General features: G+C 41.6%; 1 protein-coding gene across 2 annotated transcripts in view; it reads left to right on the top strand.

The window, feature by feature from the left end:
• The window catches only part of QSER1 (glutamine and serine rich 1), a 56,067-nt gene extending 46,165 nt beyond the window's left edge, over nucleotides 1-9,902 (top strand). For both annotated transcript variants that reach the window (XM_080931617.1, XM_080931616.1), the window contains exons 9-12: nucleotides 245-342; nucleotides 3,042-3,194; nucleotides 4,571-4,666; nucleotides 6,112-9,902. In XM_080931617.1, the coding sequence (XP_080787743.1) occupies nucleotides 245-342; nucleotides 3,042-3,194; nucleotides 4,571-4,666; nucleotides 6,112-6,252 (488 nt within the window). In that variant the 3' untranslated portion in view covers nucleotides 6,253-9,902. The remainder of the gene's footprint in view (nucleotides 1-244; nucleotides 343-3,041; nucleotides 3,195-4,570; nucleotides 4,667-6,111) is intronic.
• Nucleotides 9,903-25,871: the final 15,969 nt, after the last annotated feature.

Below are 25,871 nucleotides of genomic sequence, written 5' to 3'. Positions count from 1 at the left end.
GACAGGCTTTCTCCGTGTAGCCCTGGCTGTCCTCAAACTCAGAGATCTGCCTGCCTCTATCTCCAGCACGCTGGAGGTAAAGGTGTGTGCCACCACCTCCAGCTTAATTTACTGTCTTATAATATCAGATGGCTTGAAGTTCCCCTTCAAAAGGAGCATGTTACAGATATTTATGCTGATTGATTATCTTAAATAAAAATATTAAAATAAATTAAGTTATTTAATTTAAAATAAATTATTTCAGATGAGCTACTTTTACCACATATGAAAAAAATAGATGGAATGCTGAATGATAACCGGAAAAGACTTCTTGTGAATCTTCATTTGGATCAGCCATTCAAGGTATTTTCTGTTAGTGATGCCATTAACAAGCCTCAGAATAGTCAGTCTCAAACAAATAGAAAGAAAAGCTAACTAAAGTCGTTCTTACTTTGGTAATTTTTAAAAAGTATAGCAAGATTTTAAGTCTGTTCAGCATATTTTTAGCTTTTTGTTGTGTGTTTTATGTTTAAATTCATTTTTTAGTTATTTATGTGTAATGTTCCTCCTGTGTTTTCTTAAACTGTTATATTGAAGTCTGTGTTCCTTTTATGTTTTTATATTTTCCAAAGACAAATTTTTATTTTCTGTGTATAGATTGGTGTTTTGTTTGCATGTTCTTCGTGGAAACTGTGTGTACAGTCCTCTTATAATTTATAAAAATTTACACATTTTGAAATGGAGAGATGGTTCAGCAGATAAGAGTACCCACTGCTCTTCCAGTGGACCCAGGTTGGGTTCCCAGCACCCACATGGTGGCTCACAACCATCTGTAACTAGTCTCAGGGATCCAGTGCCCTCTTCTGCCACACATATGATACAGATAATATTGAGACAGCACCCTCATGTACATTAAATCTTAAAAGTAAAGAAATTTTATATTTCTATTCTATAATTAAGATTAGCTGGGTGTGTGGGACATACCTATAATCTCAACACTTGGAAGGTTGGGGCAAGATGAGGGATTCTAGTTTTTACTGTTAATATATTTTAGCGACATAAGTTGGTATTTTTGTTACTTGCAGTATAGAACTGAAAGATAATCTGAACTCAGAAAATTTATCATAGAAGCTACTCAGTCCAGAAAACTTCAGGACTCCTTTTTCCTGTGTAACATCATGAACTGTTAAGTTTACTTCAGCACAGTGTTATTGTCTCCATTGATGGTAATTACATACATTTGTGAGAAAAGTTAAATATGTTTTTTAAGATTTATTTATTTTATGTATCTGAATACACTGTAGCTGTCTTCAGACACACCAGAAAAGGGCATCAGATCCCATTATAGATGGTTGTGAGCCACCGTGTGGTTGTGCTGGGAAGTGAACTCAGGACCACTAGAAGAATAGTCAGTGCTCTTAACTGCTGAGCCATCTCTCCAGCCCTGTTAAATATTCTTGAAGTGCTTTAAATAGAAGACTAAGAAAAATGTTTACTTTAAAAAAATTAGCACCATGAGAACGTAGTGGATTGTACCTATAAGTTCAGCATTCTTGAGGTTGAGGCAGGATGATGAACATAAGCTCCAGGCCAGGTTGGCCTACACAGTAAGATTCTTTCTTTAAAAGAATAAAAGCTAAATAAGAGAAATGTGTAATATGGAAGTAGGGCACATAGATCAGTGAGTGGTAGAATGCTTGCCGAAAACACGTTAGCCAGGTTCAGTGCTCTGTACAACCCCCAAAGAAAGGAAAGAAGATACTTAGCACCACTTGCTATCATAAACTTTGTGCCTTTTAATTTAGATTTATTTCACTTTATATGTGTCTTACCTACATGCATATCAGTGTACCACAGGCATGTAGTGCTCTTGGAGGTCAGAAAACAGCATCCAACCCACCAGAACTGTAGAGTTCACCACTGGCACGTCTCTAGTCCCAAGGCTGTAAGTTTAGAGTATGTGCTAAAGTTTCTAACATAGGTGGTGCTCTGTCTTCCCTGAAGGATCTTTAACATTGTATCCTCATTGGAAAATACAGTTTACAATCTGTTTTTAGTCTTTAAATTCCATTGTGATTAGTAATTCTAGACCCAGAATTGTTTAAGTGGGGCATTCTTTAAGTGAAGAGTGCCCATATACATGATAAAAGCACAACTAATATGGGGTAGAAATTGATGGTAGCTCTTCAGTAGACATGCCAAAAGTTTTACTGTGTTTATTAAATTTCATTTCCTTGTTACACTTAGAACTAAGAAAAATTTTAGTTTTTAAAATGTTCTGTTTTCAGGTTCACAATACCAGTTTGTAAAAAAAATGTCAGTCTGGAATAGAACAGTGAAAATTAAATTACATTCTGAATCATAAGTGTAGCAGCTCTTTAATCCCCCACTGCCATAATAATTCATGCTGTTGCTAGCTCAATCAAATTTTTTAAAACTGTGGTCAAAGTTGTCACATTTGCCTGCAGGGTTTATTCTGTTACTGGGTGCAGCTTTTCAGGTCACTAATGTCACACTAGACTGTGTTCTGCCATGAGCCACTGCATCATCAGTGGTGACTCCTATCTGTGGAGAGCACACTGTCCAACTCTCCGTCAGCATCTTATCTCACAGGTTCTTCATATGCAGTTCAAGGAAGCAGGAGTGAGACAAGAAACACAGCCACTGTGCTGTCTTCTGTCCACATCTTCATTTAGTGTCCGCTGACTCACTATAGCTGGTTTACCTCTAGTTCAAGGTATTAGTCACAGTTTAAGTGTTAAGAGCTTTGAGGAATGCATATGTTCCTACTTTCCAATCAGAGAGGGATTACTAATAACTTAGGAGTTCCTTCAGCATGATGTACTGTTGTTCAAGAAATTAGGACATGTTATTAGCCCAGATTCAAGGAATGGAAAAATAATACAAACCATGTGGGAGAAAGTACTAAAAATTTGTAACTAGATCCGAACAGTAGCCATCCACATGAATCTATATGTGTGCTGTGTATGTGTAAGTTTTGAATGGGCGAATTCAGATGAGTTTTCTTCTGATGTCAGTTATTATCCTTCATTACTTTAAAGAACGCTTTGGAAAGTTTCCCTGAACTAACAATTATTACTCGAGACTCTAAAGCAAAGAGTGGAGGATCTGCTATTTCTAAAATCAAAATGAATGGCAAAACTTATAATAAGAAAACTCTAAGGACTTCTAAAACAACCACTAAGTCTGCACAGGTAAGAATGTAGTGCTTAATAAATATGTACCTTTTCCCATGAACACAGTTCCTATGAAACCATTGAAATCTTTGGGGAGGAATAAGTAGTTTGGTCTCAGGAGAAGACACTGCTGTTTGTCTTTATATATGCCTCACATTATACCTGGCAAATAGTGAGTACTCACAGACATTGTTTTCACAGGATTTATAATATAGAGTACTAAGGGAACCTATCCCATGTGTAAGTTTATGTGTTTGTATATAGTTTTGAACTAATTTTTAATCCATTAAAAATATTTACATGCAACATATTTTGAAATATGTGTATGCTTAAGAAGTGAACATGAAAACCAATATTTTTTTACCTATTCAAAGTCATGTGTACATGGTTTGAAAGTACATCTATTAGTCTCTATTTTAAGATTTATTTATTTTATGTATAAGTACACTGTAGCCATCCTCAGACACACCAGAAGAGGGCATCAGATCCCATTACAGATGGTTGTGAGCCACCATGTGGTTGCTGGGATTTGGACTCAGGACCTCTGGGAGAGCAGTCGGTGCTCTTAGCCACTGAGCCATCTCTCCAGATGAAAACATAAAGTTTTACTAGCTTTACTATGGTACCTCTAGTGCTTGATTTATTCTGCTGTTTTTGGTTATGTACGTAGGTATGATGGAACCATCTCTCTAGCACTCCAGTACTTAGAACTGTTTGGCACACTATAAATACACAGTGTTTTGTCGTAGTTGTCTGAGTGACAGTTAATGGGGGTCTGTCTCTTCTTTGCATAATGTAAACAATTTTAAATCAAGCACGATGGCAGATGATTTAGTTTATTTTTGTTTTTTCAAGACAGTTTCTCTGTGTAGCAGCTTTGGAGGTTGTGGAACTCACTCTGTAGACCAGGCTGGCCTCAAACACAGAGATCTATCTACCTTCCTCTGCTTCCCAAGTAATGGGATTAAAGGTATGTGCCACCACCTCCCAGCTGGCATATAATTTTAATCTAGACACTCCGGAAGCAGATGAGTCTGTGATTTTTAAAGCCATCCTGGTTTATACAGCAAGTCAGGCCAGCATAATGAGACCTTGTCTCAAAAAAAAAAGAAAGAAAAGCAGTTGAGCCCCTGACTGAGCAACAGGAGGACATAGCAGTCAGGGCTTCCACTCTTTTGCCATCTCAAGTGTTTATGTAGATTCTGTAATGCCCATTTTGTTTTTCAAATGGCATGTACTCATAACATGATAAAGATGGATTAAAATATAATTTAAATTTTAGCTTCTATGTATATGAATACAGCCTCATATCTCATCCTTTAAGATATTTTTCAGGTTCTTGTATGTTCTCTGACGTTACATGAAAAGTGCCTGTGACCATCTTTTTGTTTTAGGAGTTTGCTGTTGATCCAGAGAAAATACAGTTATATTCGTTATATCATTCACTCCATCATTATAAATACCATGTTTATCTGATATGTAAGAATGAGGTAATTTCTTTTTATTCATTTAAAATGAAATAACATGTTTTTCTGAAAATGTGGTTGTTTCTTTGGGTTTGTTGTTGATGTTTGTTTTTCAAGCCAAGGTTTTTCTGTTTAGCTCTAGCTGTCCTGGAACTCACTCTGTAGACCAGGCTAGCATTAAACTCACAGAAATCTGCTTGGCTCTTTCTCCCAAGTGCTGGGATTAAAGGTGTGCACCACCATGGCCTGGCTCACTAACACCTATTCTAACCAGTACTATAAAGTGTGTGTGTGTGTGTGTGTGTGTGTGTGCACATGTATTTAAAATTTATTTTGTTTTATGTGTTTAAGTGTTTTACCTATATGTATGCCTGTGCATCATGTTTGTATTGTGTTTTCAGAAGAGGGTATTGGAGCCTCTGGAACTAGAGTACAGGCAATTATGAGCCATCATATAGACAGTGGAAAACAAACCCAGGTCTTCTAGAGCAGTGGCTGCTCTTAACTGCTGAACCTTTTCTAGCCTCATAGTACTAGTTTTATGAGTATCAGTTTAAATTAGCAGAGCTATACCTGATATGTTAGGCAGTAGCCTCAAATAGATGTTCTTAAGTCTAAAGGAGAAAGTAAAGATGGAGGATGCAAATTCTGTTGACTGTTTTGATAGTGGTATGAGTTAGCATTCACATCATTATTTGTCATTTTGGGGGTGCTGGAGGCATAGCTTGTTCAGTGGTTTAGTGCATTGGTTGCTCTAAAAGAGGACCCAAGCTTTATAGCACCCATATGGTGGTTCACAACCACCTGTAACTCTAGTTCTAAGGAATCTGGTGCCGTCTTGTGACCTCTTAGGCAATAGGTATATGGGTGGGTGCATATATATGTATTCAGACAAAACACCCTTTAAATAAAAAATTTTTATTGGCTTTTAAGACAGTTGGAAGGAAATTTGAATGCATGAAGTAGCTGGGTAGTTGGCGGCACAAGTCCTTAATCCCAGCACTACGGAAGCAGAGGCTGGAGGATCTCTGAGTTTGAGGCCAGCCAGGTCTACTTCCAGGACAGCCAGCCAGGACGATACAGAGAAACCCTGTCTTGAAAAACAAAACAAAATAAGGCATGAAGCACTTTGCTAAGACTTTTACTCTGCTCTGTGGAGCCAAGATAACAGGAGGTGATCCAAACTTACCTGAAAAAAAATCATTTGCTATGGCTGGGGTAAGGTGACTGAAACTGAGTGATTGAAAGGCAGGGTCACACCTCTAATCCAAGCACTCAGGGTGGCTGTGAACTAAAACCCTGGTCCATGTAGTGAGTTCTGGACTAAGCAAGATTATATAGTGAGGACCTGTCTCATTTCAAAACAAAACCAAAAACGGTGGCACCTGCAGGTGTGTTTGTAAGGCTTTAGAAAAGATAGAAATACAGTGATGTCTGTAAAGTAATGCAACAATTTATCTCTATTTCAGATATCATCTGTGCAGAAAAAAAACGAAGACTTAGGACAGGAAGAAATTGTTCAACTTTGTATGAAAAATGTAAAGTGGGTAGAGGACCTATTTGAAAAATTTGGAGAACTTCTAAATCATGTACAACAGAAATGTCCCTAACATTTCTACAGAATCCCACCTTTTTATAGCACTAATGAAGTGTGGAAGGCTATAGTGTCACAGATAACCCAGTCCTCTGGCAGAGGCCTCTTGTAGCATCCCTGCCATGGGGAACTGTGACCAGACCTTTGCTGAAGACAGTGGTGCTGCCACAGAAGCCAGTCCTTTATCCTAATGAATGATATTTCTGTTTGGTGAACCGTGGGGTGACTGAAACATTTCAGATATATCTTGTGTCAAATGATAAAGCATGTACTAAGTATAATTTTATTGCTAGAGAAATAACATTGAAGTGATCTGACTTTTCCCCCACAACATGTCAGAAGTAAAGAGACAGCAGAAAGCATTCATGTCTGGCCGCAGTGCAGAAAGTATTGTACACTGTGGAAAGTGATCTGGTGCATGGCATCTTGTGTAAAATGTCTTCAGTTTAAACCATGAAACTCAGAAGCTGCACTCTGCTCAGTGGACTCTCTAACATGTCCGGGAAAAGGTGTGGAACTGTGCAATTCTCTGACTGCTTTTTGTGTCGAGTTACATTGTGATGGAAAAAAAAAAAGAACTTACTGTTTCCCTGTTTCAAAGAAAAGTACTTTTGTTTATAGTGTGTCTTTTCTTTGGAAAATTTTCAATTGTATATTTTATTTTACTAATAGTTGCATTTTTCACAAGAAAATGTGGTCTTAGTTGTTCTATCTGTACTTCGTTGTTTTCAGGAGACCCTGTGTGCCTGTCATTTACATTGTAGGTTCTGTCTGGAAGTGAGCATTTTTGTTCACACCCTTTTACCATAGTATTACTCGGAATATTCATTTGGTGCTAGAATTAGTTTAGCTTTATAAATGGGACTGTGTGAAACACTGCATTTAATTTCATATGCCATAAAATAAATTTCTTCCCAAACTAGCACTTCATTTATAACTGATTTGTCAACATAAAAACTAACTATTGCCAGGCATCGTAGCACACCTTTAATCCCAGCACTTGGGAGGCAGAGGCAGGCAGGTCTCGAGAGTTCAGGCTAACCTGGTCTCCATAGTGAGCTCCAGGACAGCCAGAGCTACACTCTGACCTTGTCCCCCTAGTACCCCCACGCCCAAGATTAACTAACTACTGATACAGTATGATGGCCCAGTGGGTATAGGCACTTGCAGCCAGGCATGAAACCTGAGTTCCAAGACCCATACTGTGGAATAAGAGAACCAACTTGTGCAAAAGCCATGTTCCTCCGTACACACAAGAATGGTCAGCTGTATGCAGTGTTACACACAGCTTTCCTAGTGCTCGCGACTGGAAGTGGAGTTCTCCTTCCGTGCCTTTAACCCGGAAGCACACTAGTGTAACTTTCTTACGTTTGATAGCATTTCAAGTGGTTTAGCCGAAACAGTGAATGTATTAGGTTCAACATGACCTTGTGTTTATTTCTGTTGCCAACAGGATGCCTTGTTTGTGAAGGTTTAATAGTGTCATTCTAAACGATCGCCTTTTTTAGGATTCTGAAGCAGTTGTAAATCATCAAACCTTTGTTTATTTTACCACCATTTGGTGCCTTACTCCCTATCTAGGAAGCAGTGTTACTGTCCAACATCAAATTAGACATGCTTAAACATGGACCAACCTGTTGTCTTGATTTTGAGAACAGACAGTTCTTACACTTAAAACTTCAGTAAGCTGACAAGAATTGACATTAACATGCCACTTGGTTTAAGAATAGAACACCCTCAACACTGGGTGAGAGTGAGTATCTGAGTCCGGCTTACATATTTATTTCTGGTGATTGTCTTATTAAAAGCAATATCCTTAGCATTTTTACCTGCTGTTTGACTCAGTGGTACCAAGTCATGGGAATTTCTCTCCAGGATCAAATGTTCCACTTTTGAAGGTTTTCAAAAAGCCTTGTGAACAGAAGCAACCTATCAGGCTTGTTTTATATAACAGCAATGCTGTTGGCAAGAGCATCATGAGATTTCATTTTATAAGCAGAGAGCAGGAAGCAGCCATAATCCGTTGTGACAGTATTGACCCTGGACACAGTATCTTTCCAACATGGAGCTGATATGCCTGTATACCTTTACCTTCATCTTCAACTGAGTTAAAGTGTAAGGTACATGTGAACTTCCTTTTCATGAATGAATCTCTTAAGGTTAATCTTTTTAAAAAATACCCATTTCTTTATTGTTTTTGTTGTTTAAAGCAGGGTCTCACACTCTAGCCCAGGCTGGTCTAGAACTCACTGTTTAGTCTAAGATGGCTACAAATTCATGACAGTCCACCTGCCTCAGCCTCCAGAATCCTGGGTTCGTGGGCGTGAGCCACCACGCCTGGCCTTCCATTTCCTTGCACACTGCAGTTGCTCCTCTGCCTGCTCCCAGCTGTGGTCCTGTTGTGAGCCATTTCACATGCAGAAGACTAGGTCCTGTGGTCCTCCCTCAGGACCCTGCTGTTTAGATGTATTTCACCTCTCATTTATTCTTATAGCATAGGAAATACCAGCCTCGGGCCTTAGAGGAAAATAGGATTATCTTATACCCTTTCTCTATAGGAAGCTAAATAAATGTTTAGTTGGTTAGTGTCTGCCAGGGAATTGGAAATGTGAGATATAGGAAAACATTTAGGTTGTAGACAAAGAGGTGAAGCACATGTTGCCATAAGCTAGGAAAATGCTAAGACAGATTGGATTCTCCTGCCTATTGAGATCTAGAGGTTTGGGGATATAGCTCAGTGCTTTACACTTGGCTGACGTCTGAGGCCCTGGGTTCCCTGCCCAACCCTCATCCCTCAAGCACACATAGAGATCTGGGGTAATTTTTGTTATATTACCCCAGGAAACTGGTTGCCAAAGGGGCCTCCTTGCCATTTTGATATAACCTAGTTACTATTAGATCCCTAACAATCTAAATTTATGGTGATGTATCACAGTAAGTTGAACTAGAAATGTCCATTTTCCTATGGTTTTGCCAAATTAAAAATATTGGTAAGATAGAAATTAATCATATTTTAAAATGTTTAATATTAAATTTTCCTATTTTTTGAAAGTTCTAAATTTATTTAAATTTCTAAAACTTGAAAATTTATAGATGGGGTTACCCATTGGGGCTATTTTCAAAGCTTCCCATTTTTAAGCTAATTTTTTATTAATTTACTATTTATTTTCCTTGAAGCAGATAAATCCCAACCTGTAGCTCTAAAGATACAGCCATACAACTGTTTGTGTTTGCGTGTTGGTGTCCATCGCTGGCTCAGATGAGTGGCTGGAGAAAGGGTCTCCTTCCCGGTTTCCTCACAGCCCCTCTGTGCGCTGCATCCCTAGTGAGCTCAGCATGGGGTGACTGATACAGCTGTGTCTCAGGTAATGGAGCTCAATGTATTTGCAGAATGCAGTTTTGTTGGTTTGTTTTAAATGTTTTAGTTTCATAAAAATGCTTTTCAAATACAGTGAAGTAGCCCAGGATATGCATGAACTCAGATACACAGCTCTTGACATCTGTGTTCACAAATGCATGTTTTTAAAAATTACCTCTTTAAAAAACAACTAAGGCTAAGGATACAAAAACTTGCATTTGTAGTCCAGAATTTTCAATTGGTCCATTATACCATGTATGGAAATGTGAAAGACAATTTTGTATATTTGTTACTAACTCAGATCATTAAAGTGAAAACAATTTTTTTAAACAAAATCAGAATGTGTTTGGATTTTTTACGTTCTGTTTTAAGAATTAAAAGCAGCGGGTGTTGTATAACTAAGCTGTACTTCATGTTCCTATTTCTTGGAGAATAGGTAAAGTATTACCAGGCTAGGTTATACAGTGCCAGCCCTTGGAAGCAGTGGAGGCCAGTTAAGGCGACATAGTGAGAGCACATCTAACCTAAACCCAAGTACTTCAAGTGAAACCATTGTCAACATTTAGTGTCTAGTTCGGGCTATTAAAAACACTGGTTTGGGGGCGGGAGAGATCGCACAGAAGTTAACACTGGCTGCTTGCTCTTCTAGAGGACCTGGGTTCAATTGCCAGCAACCACATGGTGGATGACAACTATAACTCCAGTTTCGGGGATTGATACCTTTACACATACATGCAGGCAAAACATCAATGCACATGAAATAAAAATAAATTATATGAAAAGTATACTTCTAGGTAAAGCTTTATAATATCAGAATAATTAAAATTCAAACAAACCCACTGTTTTTTTCATCCCTTCACACCGAAAAGAAAAGGCCTTATAAGTGCGAGAAAGATGCATGTTCTTGCAGGGGATCTTGATCATCAGAGCCTACATGGCAGCTCACAGTCCATAACCCTCTTCTGACATCCACAAACACACATGCAGACCAAAACTCATAAAAGAAAGGTCAGTTACCTGCCAGAGTACTTCAGGATCCTGTAAATACCCTGAACTCTGTGCTCTGCTAACTGGAAATTGCTATTTGTTCTAATATTTTCCATATGATACTTTAGAAATAGTCATTGGGGGCCTGGGGAGAGCTCCTTGGCCAAGAGCTCATGCTCTCAGAGAACCCAGCTACTCTTCTCCGTCCCCACCAGGCAGCTCACCGGCATCTATAACTTCAGTCTAGAGGATGCAACATCCTCTCTTGACCTCCAGGCACACACATGGAGCACACACATGCACGCAAAACACACAAAAAGCAGAGTTATTCCAATGATTTGTATTATAAAGCTAAAGGGTAGCTCTTACATTGTTATTTGGTTAATGTTTCATTACTAACTGGTCCTAGCATCTTATTAAGATGTATTCACATCTCAAGAGATGTTCTCTAAGCTATTTAACCCTGTCCTTGAGATACTATTTCTGGAGCTATGATGTGGCTCAGCAGCCAAAACACATTCCTTGCAAGCCTGGTGAGCTGAGTTTGATACTGTAGGGAGAAGAGAGTCCACAAGTTCTCCTTGGCATGTCTGCATTCTTTCCCTGTCGTACACAGAATTTAATTAAAAACCAGCATTACGTCTTTTTCTTCCAAATAGATTTTATTAGAAAAAGAGTATTGGTTTGTTGCTAATGAAAGCGAAAGAAAAAGTGTGGGAAAGAGTGGGCAGTCCATAGTTGAGGAAGGCCTGAAGTGTGCCTTCTGTTCCCAAGATGGGTCAGAGGCTCTGCTGTCTACATCATCCTGTGCCATAACTCAGCCTATACATCACCTTGGCCTTAAGAAATCGTCAGTTTCAAAAAAACACCATGTTCAAATGAAGAGCATACTCCAAAATAAAGCTAAGCTCAGTTATTGGTCATTTTTAGTTATACATATATCTCCTCTTCAGCTACAATGAGTAATTTAGTGCTAAGTGGTTTCAAATGAAAGGAAGGTACAATTACCTATTTGTCTCATCGATTTTCTGATGTTATTCGGGAGTCAAGAAATTGCCTTACTACGTTTAACACATAGCTGGGGTGCTTAGGGAAGAAGACTTAATCCAATTGGAGATTGTGGTTCTTTAATTTGGATTTAGTAAAGGAAACAAACAGAAACCTCAGTTACTGCCCCACTGCCTGCTTCACAACCCTTGGCTGCTTTAGACCACCTCATTTTAAAGATGTCTGCATGTGTGTATGTGTACTTTCTGCCTGGTGCCCAAGGATGCTCTGGATCTCCTAAAACTGGACTTACAGTTGTAAGCCGACATGTATGTAGGTGCTGAAGACTGAAACTGAGCAGTGTGTGGTCTTAACCACTGAGCCATCTCTCTTTGAACTGATTCATCACCCTAACCCACTGCCCTTCCTCATCTCCTACCTGCCTTTCACTAGTCCCCTTTTCAAATAGTCCTGCCTTCTGTTTCACATCATACACATTCCGTCACCCTTCTTTGCCCTATTTTTTTTTTTTTTTAGGATTTATTTATTTTATGTGAGTACAGTGTAGCTGTTTTCAGATAGATCAGAAGGATTGCAAGCCACATGTGGTTGCTGGGAACTGACTCGGGACCTCTTAACCACTCCAGTCCCCTTCTTTGCCCTCTTAAGGATCTTTTCCCTCATCCCATTTCTACTTTCATGACCACATATGTACACACTCAGATTCCTCATGAGAATGCAGTATCTTGCTTAATGTATCCTCCAGTTCTGTTCACATATGACAGGCCTGAGAGTCCGTGTAGAAACAGTGCTTCCAAGAAGGTGGTTAAGATTAAGGGAGGATACCAAGTCCCATAGTAATGAAAGTAGCTTTGTTCTTGTTTCAAAAAGTCCTTGTATGACAGGCTAGCCTCGAGCTCACAGAGTCACCTTGCTCTGCTAGAATTAAAGTCTTGTGCCACCACACCCACCGAGAAGGAACAGCAAAGGTATATACACTGAGAAGGCAGGCTGCAAACTGGAGAGGCAGGAGAAACCACAGCAGCCAACACTTCAAACTTGTGCTTCCAGCCTTCAGACTGCTGTTCTTATTTTTCTCGGGAGACATAAAGAAGTGTCTGTTCACCACAGAAAGAGCATAATGACAGACCAAAGTGTGCTTCCATGTAAGCTTGGTTAGCAGTGTTGATCTGGCTTGTTACAGGAGCATGAAAAGTCCCTAAAACAGCCACAGAATTGAAAAGTTCCACCCCAGTATGAATGACAGCTGCTTTAAAAAAAATTATACACACATGTACATATGAGGAACCCCTGGAGCTAGAGTTACAGGCAGTTCTGAGCTACCTGACATGGGTGCTGGGAAATGAACTTGTGTCTTCTTCAAGAACAGTATGGGCTCTTAGCCACTGAGCCTTTCCCCAGCACCCAGGTAATAGCTTCTTGAAGGTTGATTATTTGAAATATTTCCCTCCTGTGTAGGATAATGTCAAAAAACAAGGCGGGTCCAGCCTATCACTGGATGAGAAGGGAAGGTAGGCGGGGGAAAGTCTAGGAAGGAGAGAGATGAAGGAGAGCAGGAGATTCAGGAGGAGGCAACATGGAAGCAGACGTGGATGTTCCTCTCAGCGGATCTCTATATGGATAAGGTTGTTATATTTTAGGAGTTGTAGAGGATCATTTGACTTTCCTAGGTGGGCAAATTATACCAATTGGATCAGAGTATTTTGGTCTGTTCTTTGATGTGTTGAGTTCAGAGTGGCAGGAAGCCGGAAGATGGTGCCAAATCCCTTGAAACGAGTTAGAAATGGTGTGAGCCACCTCATACGTGCCTCAAATAGAACCTAGTCCTCTGCAAGGGCAGCAAGTGTTCAGCCCTAGTTTGACATTTCTATTATTTATTTGTTTACTTTTTATTTGTTAGGATAGGGTCTCCCTGCAGGCCAGACTGGACCTGAACTCATAGTATCAATCCTTCTTCCTCAGGTCCCTCCATGATAGGATTAAAACTGTTTCACCAAGTCTAACTAAGTAAATATTTAATTTTTCTTTGTGTTTAGAGTCAGGTTCTCTACATAGCTCTGGCTATCCTAGAACTCAGTATGTAGATCAGACTGGCCTTGAACCCACATAGGTCTGTCAGCTTCTGCCTCCCAAGTGCACATGACACCATGATTGGCTAGTAAATATTTTCTAATATAGCCTTTAAATTATTTTTTCACTATAATTTTTGTTTTGGCCAATTGCTCTAGGATTTGATATATATTAATCTTACCAGCGTCCAATTTATGAGCCGGGTGATGTATGGAGATGTCCCCTCGCATGGTTCTGATTTCCTTCTGTTGTGTGGTGACCCACACCGCCTCCCTAGTGTCAGGATTCTAACAGTGCAATCCTGTGGTTTCTTAGTTATCATTTGGCGTTAGTTCCTGAGCTTCCACAGTTTTGCTTCCACATAACTTCATGCATATCATATAACTGCTTTTTAAATCGTCTTAGTAGGGCTGGAAGAATAGCTTGCCTAGCTTATATGAGGTCCCGAGTTGTATCCCCAACATTCAAATTAAGTAGCTGATAAAATAAGGACCACCTACTACCACTCAGGCCACCTCATGGGTGCTATGACTAGAACCTGGTCCTCTGCAAGGGCAGCGAGTGTTCCGCCCACTTTGGCATTTCTAATCTCTTATTTTTTTACTTTTTTGTTGAGACAGGGCCAACAACAGAAACTAGTGGATCTCTGGGTTTGAGGTCAGCCCTGTCTAGACAGCTGCAGGCCACTGAGGGCTCTATAGTGAGACTGTCTCACAGGAAAAACTGGGCTGGGGCTGGGGAGCTGGCTCAGCAGTAGAGAGCACTTGTTTCTCTCCCAGAGTTCCAGGACACGGGACACCCAGTTCTAACGTTGGCAGGCACCAGGTTCACACGTGGTGCACACACACACACACACACATAGGCAAGTACCAGGCTCACACATGGTGCACACACACACACACATAGACAGGCACCAGGCTCACACATGGTGTACACACACACACATAGACAGGCACCAGGCTCACACATGGTGTACACACACACACACACACACACACACACACACACATAGGCAGGCATCAGGCTCACACATGGTGCACACACACACACATAGGCAGGCACCAGGCTCACACATGGTGCACACACACACACACATAGACAGGCACCAGGCTCACACATGGTGTACACACACACACATAGGCAGGCACCAGGCTCACACATGGTGTACACACACACACAGGCAGGCACCAGGCTCACACATGGTGCACACACACACATAGGCAGGCACCAGGCTCACACATGGTGCACACACACACACACATAGGCAGGCACCAGGCTCACACATGGTGTACACACACACACACATAGGCAGGCACCAGGCTCACACATGGTGTACACACACACACACACACACACACACACACACATAGGCAGGCACCAGGCTCACACATGGTGTATACACACACACACACATAGACAGGCACCAGGCTCACACATGGTGTACACACACACACACATAGACAGGCACCAGGCTCACACATGGTGCACACACACACACACATAGGCAGGCACCAGGCTCACACATGGTGTACACACACACACACATAGACAGGCACCAGGCTCACACATGGTGTACACACACACATAGACAGGCACCAGGCTCACACATGGTGTACACACACACACATAGGCAGGCACATTATGCATAAGATAATTCTGGGGAAAAAGTGGATGGCACCTGAGATGACAGACAGCAAAGAATGCATGCAGGCATGCACAAGTAGAAGAATAAAATAAAAATAATATTTGGGCTGGCAAGATGGCTCAGCAGGTAAAGACTGATAACCTGAACCATTACTGGGGCCTACACAGTGTAAGGATTTCTTAGAAGTTGTTCTCTGGCTTCCACATGTGTACAGTGTGTGTAGCTGTCCTGGAACTCACTCTAGTCCAAGCTGGCCTCAAGCTCAGGAAGTCCGCCATCCTCTGCCTCTCAAGCACTTGGATTAAAGGCATGTGCACCACCTCCTGGCTCTTTTAAAACTATTATCAAATAAGAATGTTTAAAAAGAGCAGGAGTTAAGAGGTCATACTGCTCTTTGCAGAGGTTCCCAGTGGCTGTAACACCAGCTCCGGGGGATGAAAGGGCTCTAGCATCCTCAGACCCACACATGAGCTGACACCATCCCCACCCACACTCACAAAAAAGTGTGCGCCCGTACATGCTTAAAAACAATACAAATAAAAAGATGTTAGAATGGCAGCAACACTCACTTAACATCTCTGTAACCACCTGTGCGCTAACTCCTTCCCAGGAAAGGAGATTCTACTAGGAACCTCATAAGACTACTTGCCTTTCAAGTGAAGATCTCTAGTCCCAAATCTTTGAGAGCTAGACTTTTAAACTATGTTCTTTGTAATCCTGTCAGATGTGCCTCAGGAACCAATGCCTGATCTCAGTACATTCTTTAGCAACTGTTTAAAGACAATGAATTTGAAACCCACCATAATCCTCAACATGCCCGCTGTAAAAACAAGAGAATGTCCTCTCCTTTGGGAAGCCCATAACCACGTTCGGTATGTCTTCTTGTTCTTCAGCACATCCCTCCCCCACTTAACTGTTGTGATTAGAATCTACACCATAATCTCCGAATGAACTCCAACTCTGTCCCTGCTGCTTCATCCTGAAAGTCTTTTGTAGTGAAGCCAAGAATCAGGAATCATCTGAGTTGGGGTGGTCCCTAAAAAAGAAGTCACGCTGCTGAACCTCAGACCCCACCAGTGCTGACAGTCCTGGTCCTTTCCTGGGCTTATGGCTGGTTTGTTTAGGTGACTGGCTGGGTTACTGTAGTGAATTCATCTCCACTCCACAGCATGGAGCCTCTGATGTCTGCTTCTCCAGATGTGCAGCTGCTGCAGGAGAGACAGAGGCTGTCTCTGTTCCCACACCTGTGTGATGAACCCCCTAATTAATGACCTGCTGTTCTATCATCTTCATCAGTGACACCCAGCGTCAGTTTTCCTACAAACTAAACATTTAAGGGGAGTTTTTGAAGTCACTGTTGACCTTTGTTCTGACCCTGGAGGCCTCTTCCCTGGGTTCTGTTCTAGACACTGCCCAGCTCACCACTGTCTTGAATCTCCTCCTCCTGGTTAGTTACCTCTTGCCACACCACCGCCACCACCACCACCGCCACCATCACCATCACCGCCACCACCACCGCCACTCTGTTCTTTGTCTTCAGGCTCCTTTCTCTCCTCTCTTATGGCATGAAAGTCAGTTCCTGGAGGCTGGAGAGATGGCTCAGAGGTTAAGAGCACTGACTGCTCTTCCAGAGGTCCTGAGTTCAAATCCCAGCAACCACATGATGACTCACAATCATTTGTAATGGGACCTGATGCTCTCTTCTGGTGTGTCTGAGGACAGTGACAGTATACTCATATGCATAAAAATAAATAAATCTTTAAAAACATGATAAATATCAAACTAATGTAAAAACATAACTAATGCAATAAAAATAAAATGTTACAATTTTAGTGCTATACATAAAATAGCAAATAAATGTTTTACTTTCTTTTCTTGTTCAGTTTTTCCCTTATACACATAGAGTAGTTATAAATATTAAAGCTCACAAGATATGACTTATTTTTCTGAGAACAATAAAACCTCTTTCCTTCAGTTGAGAATTAAGCACTTGTTGAAAATGCAAGAACACTGTCATATTCAGTTTTTTGTATTTGTTTGCTGTGGTCATTTTGTTAAGTCAGGACTCAGTGTGTAGTTTTGGCTGTCCTGGAACTCACTCCGTAGACCAGGCTGGCCTCAAACTCACAGAGATCCACCTGCCTCTGCCTCCGTGGAGCTGGGATTAAAGAGCGCTTTACCACCCTCAGACACATTTTTAAATTTTTGGTTTTTTTCATGACAGGGCTGTGGCCCTGGCTATCCTGGGACTTGCTCTGCAGATCAGGCAGGCCTCAAACTCAAACATCTATTTAAATGCCTCTGCCTCTCAGGAGCTGGGATTAGAGGCTTATGCCACCACCATGCCTGGCTTCCAGCCAGTTTTTTCTTTAGGCTCCTGGGAATCAAACTCGGGTCCTTATACCTGCTCAGCAAGCATGACTTTTTTTTTTTTTAACTGACTGCCAGCTATGTCCCCAGCCCAGTTCAGGTTTTTAACAGCAACAAACTCAAAATTCTAACTAAATGTTGGACAGAGTCAATGGGAAAATTCTAACGTTTAGCATTGAGTTTTTGCAATGTCTGACAGGGAAAACTACTAGCAATAATACAGACCTATTTTGGAGAAATATTCTATACTTACAACGCTCAAATCCCTCATATTTAAATATTTTTAAGTAATAAAAACTGAATAACTGCCCTGCCACATCTTTTAGAGATCACTGTATTAAGTACACATTTTGTGTAGTCCCGGTTGTCCTGAACGTTGATCTGTAGACCAGGGTGGCTTTAAGCTCAGAGATCTGTCAACTTCTGCCTTCAGAATTCTGTGATTAAATGTGTGCACCACTACCAGGCACTCTTTAGTTTTTCTATGCATTGGTTGTTATGTTTTTAAGACAGAAGACAAAAAATATTAATTGAAATATAAAATGTACTCTTACATAGTTAGTTGTCTCTAGTATATTTCACTATTACTTCCAGAAAAGTTCGCCAGTCTGGACATAAATGCCCTATCTTTTATTATTCATTAATGAAACCATCCGTCTCCCAACACCCTCTAGAACCACCTGTCTGCCTTCTCGATGAATCTGTAGGTTCTGGATGACTGATGTACACTGATGGTGTCACATCAGACACACGGCCTCTTATGTCTGAGTTCCTTCACTTGACTAGTTTCAAGATTCACCCATGTGGTCGTCTGCATTATTCCTGTATAGATATACCACATTTGCTTATCAGTATGCATGAACACTTGGGTCGACTCCACTCCATAGCTCTTGCACACAGTGCTGCTTAGGATGTTCATAGAGCTGTTTATGGTGACCATCTTCTTTCCATTAGCTTGAGCACCTTGGCCTGCATTGTCTAAGCCACATGGTAACCGTGTCTTTTCTGAGAAACCTCTAAACTGTTTTACAGAGTGGCTTCACTAAGCCTACACTAGCCAGTGCTCGGGAGGCTGAGGCGAGAATGCTTTAGATCAGTCAGGGTTACACAGGATGACCCTGTCTCAGGAAAACACAAACAAGGGAACTAGCAAAATAGCTCAGTGGTTAAAGTGCTTGCTGCACAAGCAAGAGGACCAGACCAGAGTGTGTACCCTAAAAATGCTAGGAGGGTGTAGTGGCAGAGATGTGTGACCCCAGGAGCTAAGTGACCATGACCTCTAGATTTGACTGACAGGCTCTGCTTCAATGAATAGGGTGGAAGATCAATAGAGGAAGATTCCTAGTACCAGCTTCAGGCTTCATGTGCATGCCTGTCTAAACACATTTGAACAGACATGTACCTGTGCACAGATACACGCATACATCAGACATTCATATAACAACAAAAACAAAGTGTCTTTGATAGTTTATATTTCCACTAGTAATATTCTAGGTGTTAATTTCTCCACATTCTTTGAAGTAAGTATTGCTTTATATATATATATATATATATATTGCATGTGTGGTGTTGTGTGTATGTGTTTTTAGTGTTTTTTGGTCTCCCCCCCTTTTGTTGAAACAAGGTCTCACTATATAGCCCCCAGTGGGCCTAGAACTCACTATGTAGACCATAGTCTTAAACTCACAGATTTGCCTGCCTCTGCCTGCTGAGTGCTGGGATTAAAGGCATGAGCCACCATACCCAGCATAGAATAGACTTTACATCGGCCTATTTTTTTTTCTTAATTTAGGGGGAAATAACCTATAAGTCATTCAATACTTCTAAATTATTTCTATTAAATCATCTGCTAAATAACAGAAATAACACTTCTCCCAAGACTGCTATTTAAGGTGATCTCTGAGAGTTGTAGGCCATCCTGGTCTACAGAGTGAGTTCTGGGCCAGCCTGATCCATGGAGTGAGACACTGTCTCAAAATAAGAAACAGAAAAACCAACAAACAAAAGAAAGAAAAGGGAAAAAACTGGCCATCTCTTCCAAACAATTTACCATGGTATAGAAATCAAGATGTTAGGAACAGACCAGTAGATCATATCATACATAAAAATTAATTCAAATGGATTTAAAAATCTAAATCTAGGGCTGGAGAGATGGCTCAGTGGTTGAGAGCGCTGACTGCTCTTCCAGAGTTCCTGAGTTCAAATCCCAGCAACCACATGGTGGCTCACAACCATCTCTGAAGACAGCTACAGTGTGCTCATATAAATAAAATAAATAAATATTTTTTAAAAAACCTAAATCTATGGTCTAAAACTATAAAACGCCTGTAAGAAAACATAAATGGATAGTCTCATAATATTCTACTTAACAATGACTTTTAAGATAGGACATCAAAAGCATGGGAAAACCAGACACCAAGATGTACCTCTTTAATCCTTGCACAGGGGTTGAGGCAGGCAGATCTCTGTGAGTTTAAGGCCAGCCTCATACCATAAAGAGTTTCAGGACAGCCAGAAGTTCCTCATGGGTCCATATAGCTAACAAATAAACAAAGGCATAGGCAGGTTATCCTTAGCTACACAGGCAATTAGAGGCCAGCGTAGGCTGCATGAGACTTAGTGTCACATACAACAAAAATACAGGGAATAAAAAGCAAACATGTTGCATATAAAGACACTTGAAAATCAGAGGAAACAACAAACTGAAATCTCCCTTGCACAGAAAATTATAGCCTATGAGATACACAACAGGGAGCTAGGGATATTACCTCCATTGACAGCCTCAGGTCTAACCCCCAGCACGTAAGACAAGGAAGCAGAAAGATGAGAAGTTCAGAGTAACCCTTGCAAATACACTGAGTTTCAGGCTGGCCTGGGCTATGTGAGACTTGTGGACAAATTGTAACAATAATTGCAAATCAGAAATGTGATAAAGGGTTTTCAACAGCAAGAACAGACCAGTAGCCTGGGCTGTGGAGGATTGGCTGAGTGGCTAAGAGCACTGGCGGCTCTCACAGAGGACCTGGGTTCAATTCCCAGAAACGACAAGATGCCTCACAAACATGTTCCAGTTCCAGGGGCTCCAACAGCCTCTTCTGGTCTGGAGCACCAGGCCCTCCGATGGTACACAGACATCAAGGCAAAACATCCATAGACTCATCCAAAAGAAATTAATAGTTTCAAAAGTGAGCTAACTAAAAAATAAGCAAAAGATACACCTGATATTTCTCACAGAAGCCATAGAAATGCCCAATAAGTATAAGAAATAATTCTCAACATCATGTCCACAATCCCAGCGTGCAGGAGGTTTCAGCATGAGGACCCCAAGTTTGAAGCTAACCATGGTATGAGCCTACCGCAAAACAAAGCAAAAACAAGTCTAGGGATGTGACATGAGGCACAGTGCCTGATTGTGACAGGCTCTGAATCCCAGCCTAGCGCTGGAAAGCAGAGATTCTTCCTGACACCAAGTCATTAAAGACTTGCAAAATCTAAAATGTCGGTGATGTGGAGAAGCCTGAATGCTGGTAGATTGTTGGTGAAAATGGCATGACCATTACTGGTAAAGGAGAGAAGCTCCTCAAGGGCTAACAAACAAACAGCCTAAAGAAAATTACAGCATGATCGGGAATCTCACTTCTGGATTAGCAGCCAGTGGTCTAACCAAGAAATCTCTTTGGTAGAGGGAGCTTGGTTTTATATGTACTAAGCAATACTAAGCAAGTGTTCTAGCTATGAGAATAGAATCTTGAAAAATATGTGCACACCCAAGTTCACTGGAGCATTATTTACAAGCATGAAGAAGTGGAAACAGCCAGGGGTGGTGGTGCATAGCTTTCATTTCAGCACTTGGGAGGCATAAGCAGGTGACTTTCTGTGAGTTTGAGGCCAGCCTGAGCTACAGAGTGAGTTCCAGGACAGCCAGGGCTACACAGAGAAATCTTTTCACAAACAAACAAACAGAACAGTTGGAATGTCCACTGATAGATGAGTGGACAGAGAAAATACTGACACATAGGTAACGAACAAACAACAACAAAACACCCAACCGACCAACCAAATCCCAATGTTTTCCAGACGCAACAGGGCAGGTGCACATATGAAATTAATGATCCTGACAGCAGGCATCAAATGTGCACAAACTCAAGGGAAGAAAGAAGGTGGGCACAATGTCCCACTCCTACCTGAGGAGCTATTGGCCTTTTGGTTTGGTTTGGGGCTTTTTTGTTTGTTTGTTTTCCAGGCAGGGTTGTAGACCAGGCTAGCCTCTAACTCGGAGATAATCCGGCTGAGTGCTGGGGTTAAAGGTGTGACCATCACCACCAGGCTGGAGCTATTGGCTTTTTGATAACTTCCGGGAGCAGGAATTGTCAGGTTTCTTTAAAGGTGGGAGCCTGGTATATGAACCACTCTCTAGGGCAGACCCCATGCCGATACAAACTGGGCTTGGTGGATTCAAGAGATGACAGGGAGTGAGGGCACACAAGAGTGTGCACTCAAACTCATACAGAATTGGGTGGGAAGGGACGTGAGGATGAATAGAGAATGCGACATAACAGAATTTTAAAACAGCTTTTATTATTTCATGTGTATGGGTGATTTGCCTATGAGTATGTCTGTGTGAGGGTCTCAGAAGCCCTGGAACTGGAGTTATAAATGGGAGTGAACTACCAGGTCAATGCTGGGAATTAAACCCTGGTCCTCTGGAAGACAAGCCAGTGCTCTTGACTACTGACCTATCTCTCAGCCTCTGTTATTCTGTCTGAAAAGCAAAAAGGAGCTGTCTTAGTTCAGGCTTCTATTGCTGTGGTGAAACACTAACCAAAAGCAACTCGAGGAGGAAGGGGCTTATTTTCATCTAACAGCCCATCACTCATGAGAAAGCAAGGCAGCACTAACAGGAAGGAGCTGATACAGAGGCTGTGAAGGTGCTGCTTGCTGGCCTGCTAAACCTGCTTTCTTTCTTTCTCTCTCTTTTTTTTTTAAAGAAAGATTTGTTTATTTATTTTATGTATATGGGTACACTGAGCTGTCTTTGGACACACCAGGAGAGGACATCGGATCTCATTACAGATGGTTGTGAGTCACCGTGTGGTTGCTGGGATTTGAACTCAGGACCTCTGGAAGAGCACTCAGTGAGTGCTCTTAACCATTAAACCATGTCTCCAGCCCCTCAGCTTGCTTTCTTATAGAACCCAGGACCACCAGCCCAGGAATGGCACCACCCACAGTGGGCTGGGCCCTCCACACCACTAATTAAGAAAAAAACGTCCTACAGGCTTGCCTATGGCTGTGGCTTATGAATGCCTTTGTCAACTGAGAATGATCAAGGTAGTAAACCCCAGTAGTCCCTACAGTCGGGAGACTGGGACAGAAGGATTGCTTGAACTCAGGAATTCAAGGTCAACCTACACGTGCCTTTAATCCCAGCACTCTCAGCAGACAAAGGCAAGAAGATCTCTGTGAGTTCATAGTTAACCTCGTCTACATAGAAAGGTCCTAGCCAGCCAGAGCAACAGGGTAAGACCCTGTTTAAAATAAACAAATAAAATAAAATCAGAAAACCTTCACTTTGAAAAAGAAAGAATAGTACAACCTGTTCGAAGCTAGAGGTGTGGCTCAGTGGTATAGGAATTGTAAACACCTGACTCCCAGGGTTGGAACCGTGGCTTTAAAAACAGACGAACAAAAACTACAAAAGACGTTCCCAAGCATCGCTGTTTTTATACTGCTACAGAAAACAGGAAATCTCTCTCTCTTTCTCACATCATGCCAGAACAGAATAGATGAATGAATCATAAACTTTCTGTTCTGTTTCCTACCTCCAGACTGGTTCGGACTTGTTCTTTACATCAAGCGAAGTCCTTCCCATAGGCTAGACATAGCTTTCCCACATCTGGAAATAGCTAATGATGAATGTGATTTTCAAACATTCTGTATAAGGAATAAAAACAGAGAGCCAGACCTGGGTGGAATGTATACTTGGGAGGCTCGGGATCTCAAGATTAAGGCTAGCCTGAGCTACATGTGGAGTAGGGGAAGTTTCGGGGGAGATACTAGACAAGCCTCCAAACAAAAATTAATGTGCAGCATTAACAGTCTGAGTGTATGATGTCAATATTTTTATAGTATAGAAAGAAAAAGAGAACAAAGCAAAAAAGGCCAAAGGTTGTGCAACTGTGATCAGAATTAGAAAGGGATGGAGAGGAAAGAAACTTACTGTCTGTGATAATTGCTAGTTATAAGAGAAATTTCAGATTTTTTTTTGGTGGTTCCTAAACAAATTTTTTAAAGATTATGAGGCTGGTGTGCCAGCACATATATGTGGGTATCACCTACCAAGAATAAAACCCAGGGTCTTATGCATGGTAGACATTATTTGACCACCAAACCACGTATATCCCCAGCCCAAAGGCCATTTCTTTTAGAGCTTTATATTTTTACTAGAACAACCAGAGCATCTATTCCATTCCTAAGACAAGATGGGAGAAAAACCTGAGAGGCTCAAATATGCTCACTTCCCTGGCTGATTTTCCAGTTTCATAGGCATTAAGATATATTCATACTGAAATGATTAGATTATCTATACAATGGGAATTGGGTGGTGGTAGCGAATGCCTGTAATCCCAGCCCTTGGGAGGCTGAGATAGCAGCATGCCCTAAATTTGAAGCTAGTTTGAGCTGCACATATAGTGAATTCCAATCTGCCATAGGTTATACAGCAAAACCCTACTTCAGCACAAAATGTAAATGAATAATAATGTGTTTAATAAGTGCAACAAATGGGAAAATCTGTGTGGTGAAGAAGGTGGGAAGAGGGTTAGGTGTCCCCGGGTATACTCAATATAGATAGAAAATGCTATCTACTAGACTAGACAAACACAGCACAAGCTCGTGAAAAATGCCCCAGAAACATATAAAATACTAAAAATGGCCACTAGGCAAACCCAATGTTAGTATTTGTCGAGACTTATTTTTCCCAGAAGGAGAAATGGCTTGGTGGCTAATGAGAACTTGCTGTGTTATGTGACCATGAAGACCCGAGTTCGAACTCAGAAACCCTGGAGCTGAATTTACAGACAGGTGGTTGTGAACAGGTACATAGAGGTACTGGGAACTGAACTCTGATCCTTTGCTAGTACAGCAAGAGCTCTTGCCTGCTGAATCATCTCCCTAGCCTAGCTGTTAGCATTTCTTCTAGGCTCCGCCCCAGTTACCTGGCAACCGCCAGATACGCCCGACTCACTATAAAAGGGGCTGCTTGTCCCCCTCCTCACTCTCTTACCATCTTATCCTCTTCCCTGTCTGTCCCTTCTCTCCCCTTTTCCTCTCCTTCTCTCCACGTGCTCATGGTCGTCCTCCTCCTCCTCTTCTTGTGCCTCAGGGGGAAGGGATGCCTCAGCATGAGTCCACAGAGATATCCCCTTCCACCTCCCCATACCTCACTCTACCAAACATCCCTTCCTTCTTTTTTTATAGAACTCAACACCCCCCAAAAGATGTAAGAAGCTATAGAAAGGACGAACAGTTGTGAGCATATGCCTTTATTCTCACCACATCAGAGATTTTCGATTTCGTGGCCAGCCTCGTCTACAGAGCAAATTCTAGGACGGCCAGGGTTACAATAAGATCCCGACTTTCTTCAAAAGAAGAGGGGGGGCGGGGTGGGCATGCATCCCTCAGTTGGGTTAATGATCTCCAGCATCAATCAACCTTGCGGCCGTAACCCAGCACTGGGTCTTTGGTTTCCCTACCTCAACTACCAAAGAAACCGATTTGCTCTTCCATGTTCCCCTTTCCGCAGCATACCCACTGCTCACCAGACCCAGGGTAATTAGAATCAACACGGACTTCCTTGGCAGGCAGCCCCATGATCTTTCGTTGTTGCGGTCCTCTGACCTCTAGACATTGCTCTCCCGGACTAGATAAGGTTTTGTTTGTTCTTTAGAGGGACGGAATGGAAAAAACTCCAAGTATTTATTGTCGTGACACACTTGGGAGCATTTATGGTCCAAATACTGATCGTTGAACGTCGGTTCTGGTAATCCTCATTAAAAGCCCAACCAACATGGTCCTAATACTCGCCGGTGAGGGCACTGAGGCCGGGAGCAATAAGAGGGAAGACCCTGGAGGGACGCCTTTAGACACAGCGGGTTTAGCCTCGGGCTAGTACTGACTAGCACTGGAAAGGCCTCGC

The sequence above is a fragment of the Micromys minutus genome (assembly GCF_963924665.1).
Source record: "Micromys minutus genome assembly, chromosome: 17".
NCBI classification, from domain to species: domain Eukaryota; kingdom Metazoa; phylum Chordata; class Mammalia; order Rodentia; family Muridae; genus Micromys; species Micromys minutus.
The sequence above is the reverse complement of the archived record's forward strand: the minus strand, read 5'-3'. Positions and strand labels throughout refer to the sequence as shown.